At 40.1% G+C, this 12,422-nt stretch overlaps 1 protein-coding gene across 1 annotated transcript; it reads left to right on the top strand.

Moving 5' to 3' along the window:
• The first annotated feature begins 6,712 nt into the window (after positions 1-6,712).
• LOC118360698 (insulin-like growth factor-binding protein 5) lies at positions 6,713-11,312 on the top strand. The gene is made up of 4 exons (XM_035740016.2): positions 6,713-7,311; positions 8,345-8,379; positions 9,384-9,503; positions 9,803-11,312. The coding sequence occupies exons 1-4, from the start codon at positions 6,981-6,983 to the stop codon at positions 9,914-9,916; spliced, it is 600 nt and encodes a 199-aa protein (XP_035595909.1). The 5' UTR covers positions 6,713-6,980; the 3' UTR covers positions 9,917-11,312.
• Positions 11,313-12,422: the final 1,110 nt, after the last annotated feature.

Raw genomic sequence — 12,422 nt, forward strand, 5'->3', positions numbered from 1 at the left:
CTCGTACATCTCACATTGGTCAGGAATATGAGGAACATCACCTTCAACAAACTGTCAGCCCTGACGCTACTGAGAAAGGCTTTATGCATAAATTGTGCATATAATTACAGTACACTGCACTGTTAATATTCTCATAGTAGGCTTAGTTGCAAATCAGTTGTGAATACTTGCAGGCGTCGCAAATCCTTGCAGGAGGCTATAGGACTATTATGGTAACACTTTACATACTTAAAAGGATTTATAAAGAGGTTATATGTAGGCCTAACATATAAACTTTCCATAATTATCAACTACATATAAAACCTTTATCCTTAAAGTATACCTAATTTTAAGTGTTACCACAAGTTTGAGCTGCTGTGTTGCTCTTTTCCACTAAACCGGAATGAAAAGAAACCAGTGTCTACCCATTCCTTGAGATCTTGGTAGAGGTTTGTGTGCACAGCCCAGGGCCAGGCAGGATAATGTTTAGTTTCCAACTCTAAAACCCAGGAGAGGAAGTCCATCAAGCTTGCCCAACTTGCCACTAGAAGAATACATGCCACTACTCCTCCTGCCTGCCTCACTTTCACTTCCACATTCAGTCTCATAAATTACCGTGCTGCAACTCTTCTCCCATCCTCTAATTTACAACAGAATGCTAGCAGGCTTTCCTGTGCTAAATCACCAGGACACTTTGTGCAAACTGGGTTGTATGACAGAGAAGAGGGAGCTGTTGGTCAGGCTAGGTTATAGCCTTAGCCTACATATGAGCACATCAGCTGAATAAATGCAGAGCAATATTCTCTGACTCAATTGAATAACAACTGCATCTCAAGCAGCAGAGACCTTCAGCGAGCGATGCCCGCCACTAACCCTCCCTCACACACACACACACACACACACACACACACACACACACACACACACACACACACACACACACACAGGGACATTTTTGAGGTAGTGGCTTCACATTGATGAACAGAGACAGCAGGGGGCTCTCAGAGGGAATTTAATATGACTTTTAGAAAATTGTCAGCAATAAGATTCCAGGAGGATAAGATTACTGAGGATGGATGGAAAAGCAATCTTGGGCACAACCATGAATGATGGTATGTAGAGAGAACCCTCTCTCATATGGTGTGTAATCCCCAACATTTCAAAATGAATGATCGGGAGAACCAACATTTTTACTGTTTAAATGCACATAATATTGAAATTCCCTTTAAATGTGAAAAAGATCTGGTTGAGTGGTCGTTGGCTAAATCTTTGGATGCACGAATGACACATCATGGAAAAATACAAAATATGTTTTATTTTACACATACTCCAGGTAGACCATACAATAATATATTTATTTTTATTTTTAAATGCAGCAAGGCAGACACACAAAGTTAAGATGATGCCTTTCACTTGTCAGTCTAGTAGACACATGATGCTGCCAGTCTAGTACACACACACACATGATGCTGCCAGTATAGTACACACATGATGCTGCCAGTCTAGTACACACGATGCCCTTCACTCACCAGTCTAGTACACACATGATGCTGCCAGTCTAGTAGACACATGATGCTGCCAGTCTAGTACACACACACATGATGCCAGTCTAGTACACACATGATGCCAGTCTAGTACACACACGATGCCCTTCACTCATGATGCCCAGTCTAGTACAGATGCTCTACACTCCCATGATGCCAGTCTAAGATGCAGTTTAAGACATGGGCCAGTCTAAACTGATGTCCCTAAATGATGCTGCCAAACCCATTCCCTGATGCCAGTTTACACACACATGATGCCAGTCTAGTAAGATGCCCTTCACTCATCTAGCACTAATAAGACAGTTTAAGACATGGGCCCTAAACTATGTCCCAAATGGAAACCCATTCCCTACTTTATTGATCGTAAGATGAATGCACTAATTTCGGGGTGGCAGGTAGCCTAGTGGTTAGAGCGTTGGGCCAGTAACCAAAAAGGTTGCTAGATCGAATACCTGAGCTGACAAAGTAAAAATCTGTCATTCTGCCCCTGACCAAGGCAGTTAACTCACTGTTCCCCGGTAGGCCGTCATTGTAAGGAAGAATTTGTTCTTAACTGACTTGCTTAGTAAAAATAAATATGTAACTCGCTCTGGCTAAGAGCTTCTGCTAAATTACTAAAAATGTGTATAGAAAAATAGGGTGCCATTTGGGTCACAGAAGCCCATCGAACCATCTTTTCATAGGACAACCCTGTTTTTATTGAGACAGCATATTGATTTGAGGAACTGTACTTTAAGGCCGAATTCGTGTTTGTGAAGAAACCAAAGCACGCAGATTGACCACATGAAAACTACCACTTGCCAGTCTGCCTCGCTGTCATGTGACAGTTTAATTCATTGTCATGTGTAACGGATGTGAAATGGCTAGCTAGTTGGCTTGACTGTTGTTGATGTGTGCAGAGGGTCCCTGGTTCACGAGCGGGTATGGGCGAGGGGAAGGTCTAAAATTATACTGTTACACATGCAAGGTAGGCATAACCTCATCCCCAGATAAGGGCACACAGCTTGGGGAGAACCCCTGTTTTTGTTAAGACAGTATATTGATGCATTAGCCCAGTGGTCCCAGCGCTGTAATGCTATTGCCAATTCTGTTGCTGTCATTTGACATGCCAAACATTGTTTGGAATGCAGCGCTAGCCAATCATCACATTTATTGTTCTATGCGATGTGCCATTCCAAAATGGCTGCAGTGGCAACCACTACATAGCATGAGGACAAAAAAGGAAGTTTCTAGGGGGGGAAAATTTAGCAGTGTGGATAACCGCAACATTTGAAGTACAGTGGCATATCCCATCCCTGCATTGAGGGATGTAACCATGACTGCGTTCTGACCCCAGTGCAGCTCAGTGTGACCAAGCGTAACGGTAGGGCGGGTATCTTCTGGCAAGCTAGCTGTTCACATCAGACACACTAGCTACTTGCTGTATAGGCACTGCTCTAGCATACCACTATTCTTGTGAAATGCTTACCTTTTGTCCAGTATCTCATTAATTAATTTAGAAAATGCACTTGTGTTCATTAGGTAAGACTCCAAAAAGTTACAGTAGAAAAACTTTGCAGAAGTATAGCGCTTCCTAGTGACTGTTACGTACAACAACGGAAGTCAGGAAGCAGGTGCAGAAGGTGAGTTTAAAAATGAATAAATGCAGAACAAGAAAAGCATACAGAACGTGAAACAAAACAGTACTACCTAGTGAACCATGGCTACTGAGGGCTAAATAAAGGGAGAGAAATCAAGGAAATAATGATGTCCAGGTGTGGGTAATGATGGTTGCCAGGGCCGGTGGTCAGTTGACCTGCGACGTTGAGCACTACAGTGAGTCATTCAAAGCAAACCATGAGCGAGACTGACAATCTGTTAAACCAATTCCATATCAAAAACATCAAATGTGATCTATAATGAAATAGAATAGGTCAGTCGGTCTGTCTGTGTACAGAGACCTGTTTCCAGAGGAAAAATGAGTAATCCAGGGAGTGTGGAAAAAGAGAGCCCCCATTGGTCTGGCATGTCTCTTGGATTCTCCTGACAAAACATGTGGAAACAGACTAGCTAGGGCTGTAGCTGTTGTAGCTCACTGATGGGAACATAAGACTGCAGGTGATTTCTGCTCTTAGTGCCAAGATCAATCATCCCTAATAAGAACACCAGGCGGCTGACGACTAAACAAGTTTTCACCAAGTGGGGTTCCCGGAACTATTGACATCTTTCTAAATCCTGTGTTATGCTCTCTGAAATGATGTCATAATGTTCATGTTGCCTCGTGACAACAATATATAAACACAGAATCTTGTCCTTACAGGAGTCTCCTCCATGGTAGTGGTGGAAATGTACCCAATTATCATAAAGGTAAAGATACCTTAATAGAAAATGACTCAAGTTAAAGTGAAAGTAACCTAGTAAAATACTACTTTAGTAAAAGTCTAAAAGTTTTTTTTTTAAATGTACTTAAGTACAGTGGTAGAAAAAAGACTCAATTGTCATAGTTAAGTAAAAGCACAAAATAAAAGTAAATGCTATACATCAAATTCCTGATATTAAGCAAACCAGATGGCACAATATAACTTTTTATATAATTTAGAAACACAGTATTTGTGTTTAGTGAGTCCAACAGATAAGAGGCAGTAGGGATGACAACACATTATATTGACAGGTGTGTGAATTGGACCATATTACGCTTCTGCCTGAGAATTCGAAATGTAATGAGTACTTTTGGGTGTCAGGGAAAATGCGTGGGAGTAAAAGTACATATTTTCTTTAGAAATGTAGTGGAGCAAAAGTCAAAGTTGTCAAAAATATAAATAGTAAAGTACAGATACCCTCTAAAGTACAGATACCATTTAAAGTATTTTTACTTAAGTGCTTTAGGCTACACCATGGTACTAAGACAAACTACAGCACCCAACACAATGACAAATATGCTCTATAGATAAGAGTGGATTTTTAACCTATGGAGCTCTAACCCATATAAATAGATGAGTCAATCTAATTCTATGGTCTATTCGAGTCATTCTAATTCTATTGAATCATTCTAATTCTATGGGTACATTAGAGTCATTCTAATTCTATGGGTACATTAGAGTCATTCTAATTCTATGTGCCATCATATGATCCTCCAGCAAAGGCTGGTTTATGCATTATATTGTTGTTTGATGTATTTGGACAAGACCAATAAAATGTACTCTAATATGCATTATACCCCCATCTCTTTTGCTATTCTATGCCTAATATGTGTAAGTGGTATGAAATATGAAGAGTTGTGAGTCTCAGGATGGGTGAGAGTGATCTCTTGAAGATCGCGCCCGTGAAGCAAATGTTGAACGGTTGAATGGATAGATGGATTGCATTATTAGCTGCTGCCTGCCTCAGCCCTTTCTCTATTATGGTCAGTATGTACACTACCATTCAAAAGTTTGGGGTCACTTAGAAATGCCTTTGTTTTTGAAAGAAAATACATTTTTTTGTCCATTAAAATAACATCAAATTGATCAGAAATACAGTGTTGACATTGTTAATGTTGACTATTGTAGCTGGAAACGGCTGTTTATGGACTATCTACATAGGTGTACAGAGGCCCATTATCAGCAACCATCACTCCTGTGTTCCAATGGGATGTTGTGTTAGCTAATCCAAGTTTATAATTTTAAAAGGCTAATTGATCATTAGAAAACCCTTTTTCAACTATGTTAGCACAGCTGAAAACTGTTGTGGTGATTAAAGAAGCAATAAAACTGGCCTTCTTTAGACTAGTTGAGTGTCTGGAGCATCAGCATTTGTGGGTTCGATTACAGGCTCAAAATGGCCAGAAACAAAGCACTTTCTTCTGAAACTCGTCAGTCTATTCTTGTTCTGAGAAATTAAAGCTATTCCATGCAAGAAATTGACAACAACGCTGCATACTACTCCCTTCACAGAACAGCGCAAACTGTCTCTAACCAGAATAGAAAGAGGAGTGGGAGGCCCCGGTGCACAACTGAGCAAGAGAACAAGCACCGGGGCCTCCCACTCCTCTTTCTATTCTGGTTAGAGCCAACTGTGTTGTGAGACAAAACTACACATTTTGGAGTGGCCTTTTATTGTCCCCAGCACAAGGTGCACTTGTGTAATGATCATGCTGTTTAATCAGCTTCTTGATATGCCACACCTGTCAGGTGGATGGATTATCTTGGTAAAGGATAAATGCTCACTAGCAGGATGTAAACAAATTTGTGCACAACATTTGAGAGAAATATTTTTTGTGCGTATGGAACATTTCTGGGATCTTTTATTTCAGCTCATGGAACATGGGACCAACACTTTACATATTGTGTTTATATTTTTGTTCAGTGTATAATGTGTTAAATACCCAGTCTGACCATCATCAAGCCCTGTCATCCCTGGTCTCAACGATCACGTTCATTATAGTTTGTCAGGAGGTGGGATAGTCCCCCTGTTGGAGCGATACCAATCCATTCAACATTGTTTGATTTGGATAAAGTTGAGCAAACCAATGGGCTATAGTTATGCACATGCATTACACAAGGTAAGAACAAGATACACCAGCTGCTGAAACATGTTTTTCATGGCAATACACTTTCAGTTTATATTAAAACACTTCTACTTCTGGGAACCTTTCTTGACTAACGTTTGGCACACGTCTAGGTAGATCATTATTACATTGTACTGATAAAATAAGCTATTTGTTTGGTTATTTGAACTTTCTCCTGTACACGGACAGTTCATTATCCTCTCTGCAATTCGATCAACTTTTGTCGTTTTAATTTATTTATCAAAGTTATCTCTTTATTTAGTGCCTGTTTTGCAAGATCCAATCAGTACTCTGTATTCTTCTCTGGTCGGGGTTGACAGAGCATTAGAACAAGTCTTATAGTGCTAAACATTGCAGTCCATATAGGTGAATGCAATACAATAGCTTTGTTTAATTGCTACCATGGAAAATATGACCAGAATGGTCTCACAACCAAGTATAATGGGGAGAAGTGTATGTTGCACAATGTATACTGTTTAATGGGGGGGTTGGGGAGGTTGAAAGGAAGAGGTGGGGGAGATTTTGATAATTTCCAAAAGGAAAATAATCCACCCCCACCTCTTCCTCTACTCTCTCTCTGCCTTCCTCTCCCTCATCCTCTCTCTCTCTCTCTCTCTCTCTCTCTCTCTCTCTCTCTCTGAGTCCCAGCCCCTGAAGGTGTCATAACTGTGTTCTCTCTCTCCCTCTCTATCACCGCCTTTCAGATCTTTAAAAGCTGCTGCTTTGCTGTGTCTCGGTCTCCGTTTGTCTCCTCTAGCACTGCAGAGGACTCCTGGCTGTCTTGAGATTAAACCGGCTAAGCATCAAGCAAAGCTGAAGAGACGGAAAGAAGACGGAGAAACAGGAGAGAAGAAATAGCATTAGCCACATTTGACTGAGAGAGGGAGGGAGAAAGAGAGAGTGTGGAGCTGAACCTGAGACCTGGACAGAAAATGCCTCTCCTTTCTAACTTTATGACTATTATCTTGTTGATGATTGCTCACTGCGGATCTTCGACTCTAGCTAACCGTTTGGGACCCTACAAGGGTTGTTTCTCGTGTAAAGAACCAGGTCGGGCCCCCCGCGACCATATTGGGCAGGCAGGCAGTACATCAATGTTGGTCCAGGGAGAGCCCTGTGGTGTGTACACCATGAGCTGTGCCAAGGGGCTGCGCTGCGTGCCTCTTCCTCAGGAACACAGCCCTCTCCAGGCTCTGTTGCAGGGCAGGGGCTTCTGCACCAAGCACAGCAGGACCAGTCCCACGGAGAGGCCCCACCCCACAGGTAAGACTGAGACACACACCACCAGCACCTCTAATAGTATTCAATTCAGCTCTGTGTTGTGTGTGTTAGGGCAATTATACTACAGATTAGTTTATTAAGGGGGTAGCTGTGGTAGCATGTAGTAGGACACACAATCTCTCATCATCAGTGTGAATATTGTATGTGATGTTGGCATGCACCAAATAGAAATGCTATTACTGTATTATCATATGAGTATGACATTTAATGTTAGATGCATGACAAGCACTAAACATGGATTTGAAAGGGCTGCATGGTCTTGATTTCTATGCTGCAGTGTCTCTGGAGTCATGTGACTAGGGTTGCACAATTCCGGGAACTTTCCATAAATTCCCTGGTTTTCCAGAATCCTGGTTGGAAGTTTCCTATTTTCCAACTGGGATTTCAGGAAACCAGGGAATTTATTGAAAGTTCCTGGAATTTTGCAATCCTACTTGTGATCTAAATCTAATTTGAGGGACTTTGGAACTAGAAGTCTCAAACGTTGCCTTGAGCATCATATCATCAGTCATGGAATAAATGGAATTTAGGCTACACTATGATGAACAGACATTTGTGAGGATCTGTTAAGGCATATTAGTACGTAGTAGCTTGTGTAAATATGTGTGTGTGTGTAAGTATGTGTGTTTGTGTAGGTATGATACATGTGATGTGTATGGTTATGGTACTGTACATGCATTTCAAAGAGAGGTTGTGATCTGTGTGTGTGCATTTTCTTGACAGCACTGAATGAGTGTCACGCTGTCACCCACATTCAGATTATGCTGCTTTTCATTGCAAGCTCTCCACCTACTGTTCAGACTAAGCCACTGCGATCCCTTAGTGAGGACATACTACAGGAACTATACTCATGGGAAATATACACCGGTATCCAGTATATGCTTGATGATTCATGTCTTGTAACAGCTTGAAATAAAATACTTCTAACTTATATAATGATATTAGAGATGGGTTAAGGTTCCTAATAATGCCGTGATTTAATGCATTATTGTTAATATGCTGCTCTCTCCTATAGGTCCACATCCTTCACATAGTGGTGAAATAGAAAAGGTATGTTTTATCCAAGTATGAAGATAATAATGATTTCTATGTACACTTACTCACACTTGCTTAAATGTGAGAAAACATGTAGAGCTGATTACATAATGTGTTCATATTCATACAGATAGATACTGTATGATGGAAGGAGCCTGGGAGAGTTAGTTATTACTGAAGCTGCTGTGCTATCTGGGTGATACAGTGACAGCATTCTGCAGCCATATGGGGCATGATGTGTCTGCAGCTGCGTGGCAGAACTAATAAGCCATGATGTGAGTCAGTCAAGTTTAGACTCGACTGTGGTGGCCTTGGATTTTTCACTTTACAAAAGGAGGTTGATCTGCGATCAAACACAACACACAATTTGTTTCTACAATTTAACAAATATAGTGCATTCGGAATGTCTTTTTTTTCCACATTTTGTTACGTTACAGCCTTATTCTAAAATGTATTAAATTGTTTTTTCCCCTCACCAATCTACACACAATACCCCCATAATGACAAAGCAAAGAAATGTTATGAATACTTTCCCGAATGCACTGTACTGTCTATATCGTTACAGTTGCTTCAAACCACTGTCTCAGTGACCTGAAAAGGCACAGCCTTTGTCTAACAATATCATTATATAATGAATGACATGATAGTATGTGATATATAATATGTTTAGCTTCTGGCTTCATGCTCCATCACTGACATACATGTCCTATGATATCCACACATGTTGTAGCTACTTCAATAGGCTACTTAAGGGCTCTCTGCATTTTCTGTCATTTAATAAGCATTTCTGCTTGTGTAGTTACTGTATTGACCAATGTGTAGTTACTGTATTCATCAATGTATAGTTACTGTATTTATCAATGTGCAGTTATCGTATTCATCAAGGCGTAGTTACTGTATTTATCCATGTATAGTTACTGTATTTATCAATGTTTAGTTACTGTATGAATCAATGTGTAGTTACTATTTTTATCAAGGTGTAGTTACTGTGTTTATCAATGTATCCTTGTTCTGTTTAGGCACCCTGCCGTAAGCTGCTCAATAGTGTTCTGCGTGGTGTTGAGCTCACTATCTTCCTGTCTGATCGTGACATCTATATCCCCAATTGTGATACTCTGGGCTTCTACAGGAAAAAGCAGGTAGATACAGAGCGACATGTTTGCTGACGTGAATATTTGCATGTGTATGTATATTTGCCTGTGTATGTGTTTATGCTATCCATCTATTTAATTGCATAATATCTCTCTAATTAGTTGCATGCTATCCCTCTATTTAATTGCATGCTATCTCTTTATTTAGTTGCATGCTATCTCTCTATTCAGTTCAGCCCAAAAATATCTCCACAGCCAGAGGCTCTGGATAAAGAAGACTCTGGGCATGCAGACAATAGTTCTGTGGTATGATGACATATCATTCTCTCTCCTGTCACAAAACACAGTGTCGTTCCTCCAAGGGTATACAGCGTGGCCTCTGTTGGTGTGTGGACGAGCTGGGTACCGCCTTGTCCTCACGTGCCAGCGAAGACGGCACTTTACCATGCGATGGAGATTGAGGGAGGTCTCTGTCCCACAACTTTGAGCCTAGAGGAGGGGAATAGGAGGAGGAGGACCAGGACATGGAGAGGGGGTGGCTTTAGCTTGTGCTAGACACTGCCTCGACAGGAGAAACCAGGGATTAACCACTTCCTATGGAAATTACCCAAAATTAGGTTACAGTCCTCTAGTCAAGAAACATCTCAACAAAGACACACACCTACAGTACTACAGTAGCAATATCCAGCTTAATGTTCAACAGTTTGCAGCTACAATACCAGTCCTCTGAATCATTCAGTGTGACAATGTGCTATAGTTTACCTAGCTCACATTACCACTTTGTTATTCACTGCCTCAACTAACTGATATCTCAGCTGTATTTCTCCATAATTAACTCCCTGGCTCTTATCCTGGCTTCGTCCGTTCGTTGTAGATGTTCTGTTTTATAGGATAGCTGACACTGCCTGTGTTTGTTATTGACTCAGTAGGCTGAAATACTGTCACGTTGGTGTTGGTGTGACACAATGTTTGAAAACATGTCTACGTCACCATCCTCTCTCCCTCTCTCCAAAGATACACTGACATTATGATATTTAATTAATACAATATAAGAATATTCCTTTTCTATTTAATTTATTTTGGAATATGTAGTACTGCTTGAATTTGACACTTATCCTATAATCGCGTCAGAAAAACAGTGATGTGAAACAGTCCATTGTTGTTGAAATGACGTTCCGACTGCTCTGATAGCTGATTGTTTGTACATATTTGGGATTTTTGTGGTTGACAGTGTGTTCTGAAGTGGCAGACAAAAGACGCTTATGGCTGTTACGCTTTTCATGAAGTTGTTAAGCATATTTTTATATACATCAATATAATATTTTATATATAAATTGTTGGTTTATTTAATGAACTACAATGCCATGTATTTTTATATTGTCAGCATTTTTTTTTCATTTTTCAAAAAACAGAGGTTATTTTATTTCATTGCTAGGGACAACATTGTGCTTTGGCGGCAGTAGTACCCTCATGGCAAAATTCACCACACACATCTGAGCAATTCAACTGTTATGATTTTTACTTCAAGATTTCTATTTTATTTATACTTTGACCATTTAATATTGGAATGTATCATGGTAATGATTTGCTTTTGGCACATCCTATTACAATGCTCATTTTCATAAATGAAGTTTAAATATGTTACAGTTACTTAATTGTCTTTCCCAAGTCCTCCCAAAAAAACGTTAAATTGTGTGATGAACTGTGTGATTAGATGGTGTCTATTTCCCACCAATCTTGTTGTGCCAATCTCTTTGTTGTGATGCTAGGTCCATGCACAGGGGGCCTGTAAGAGCTCAAATAAAATATAATGATATCAAACTGGATAACAATAAATAAATACATATATTAATATAACAGAGCATTACTGTGTGTATATTTGTGAGCTCCACCAGTGCAGTGGCTGTAGTGGGATTGGATCGCATTCATTTTACAAAGGTGCTTAGTCATAGTCACAGTTTGAAGCACCACACATGTGTAGCAGCCAAATGTAGCACAGCATATCTACTCAGCTAGCCACTTTGTTATCTTATGTCAGAGTTGATTTAAAATCATGGCCCTGATTTGAAGTATTTGTTTTCTGTTCAAATTAAGATCTAATAACTGTCTCTCCAAAAATATCTAATAACTGTACCTCCAGATCAAGTTACAAATAAATCAACAGGTTAGGAATTAATAGAATGAATAGGCATCAGTATGATGCAGGTTTTCTACCATGTCTAGGGGATACAAAGGACCATTTGCTCTGGCACTTACAGTACACAAGGACACATGCCTGTTTCCAAGGAAACCGCATATAATATCCAATTTGTCCATGCATAATAATTTGAGATACAGGTCTCGCAGAAGATGATGCAGGAAAGTAAGCAGCTCCCATTGTTAAATCACACCACATGTCCCGCTTCTGTATCTAGGATGGTTACATTTGCTATTCGTAGGAGAGTGAATATAGGAGACATCACCTTCTCTGTGCACAGAATCAACTATTTAAAATGTGCTCAGATGGAAGACAGATCAAAATGCTATGCCATTAACATTGCTTGTGGTATATCCTCTATTATAAACCGGGTGGTTTGAGCCCTGAATGCTGATTGTCTGAAAGTTGTGGTATGTAAGATCGTATATACCACGGGTATGAAAAAAAAAACTTTTTACTGTTATAATTACATTGGCAATCAGTTTATAAAAGCAATAAGACACCTCTGGGGTTTGTGGTATATGGCTAATGTACCTAGGCTAACGGCTGTATCCAGTCACTCCACGTTGTGCATTATAACAGCTCTTAGCCGTGGTATATTGGCTATATACCACACCCATTCGTGTCATATTACTTACTAATAGCAATGCTGGTGCAATGATTTAGTTATTAGTGGCCAAGGCATATGAGAGATGGTATGTCAGAAGTGCTAACCGAGAGGAGGGTCTGTGTCTCAAATGGCACCCTATTCCCTAGTGCACTATATATTC

This window comes from Oncorhynchus keta, chromosome 28 (genome assembly GCF_023373465.1).
Source record: "Oncorhynchus keta strain PuntledgeMale-10-30-2019 chromosome 28, Oket_V2, whole genome shotgun sequence".
In the NCBI taxonomy this organism is placed as follows: Eukaryota; Metazoa; Chordata; class Actinopteri; order Salmoniformes; family Salmonidae; genus Oncorhynchus; species Oncorhynchus keta.

Coding starts and splice junctions, on each gene's coding strand:
- LOC118360698 (XM_035740016.2), top strand. CDS start 6,981: ATGCCTCTCCTTTCTAACTTTATGACTATTATCTTGTTGATGATTGCT. Junction 7,312..8,344: donor GGAGAGGCCCCACCCCACAG/GTAAGACTGAGA, acceptor TCTCTCCTATAG/GTCCACATCCTTCACATAGT. Junction 9,504..9,802: donor GCTTCTACAGGAAAAAGCAG/GTAGATACAGAG, acceptor CACAAAACACAG/TGTCGTTCCTCCAAGGGTAT.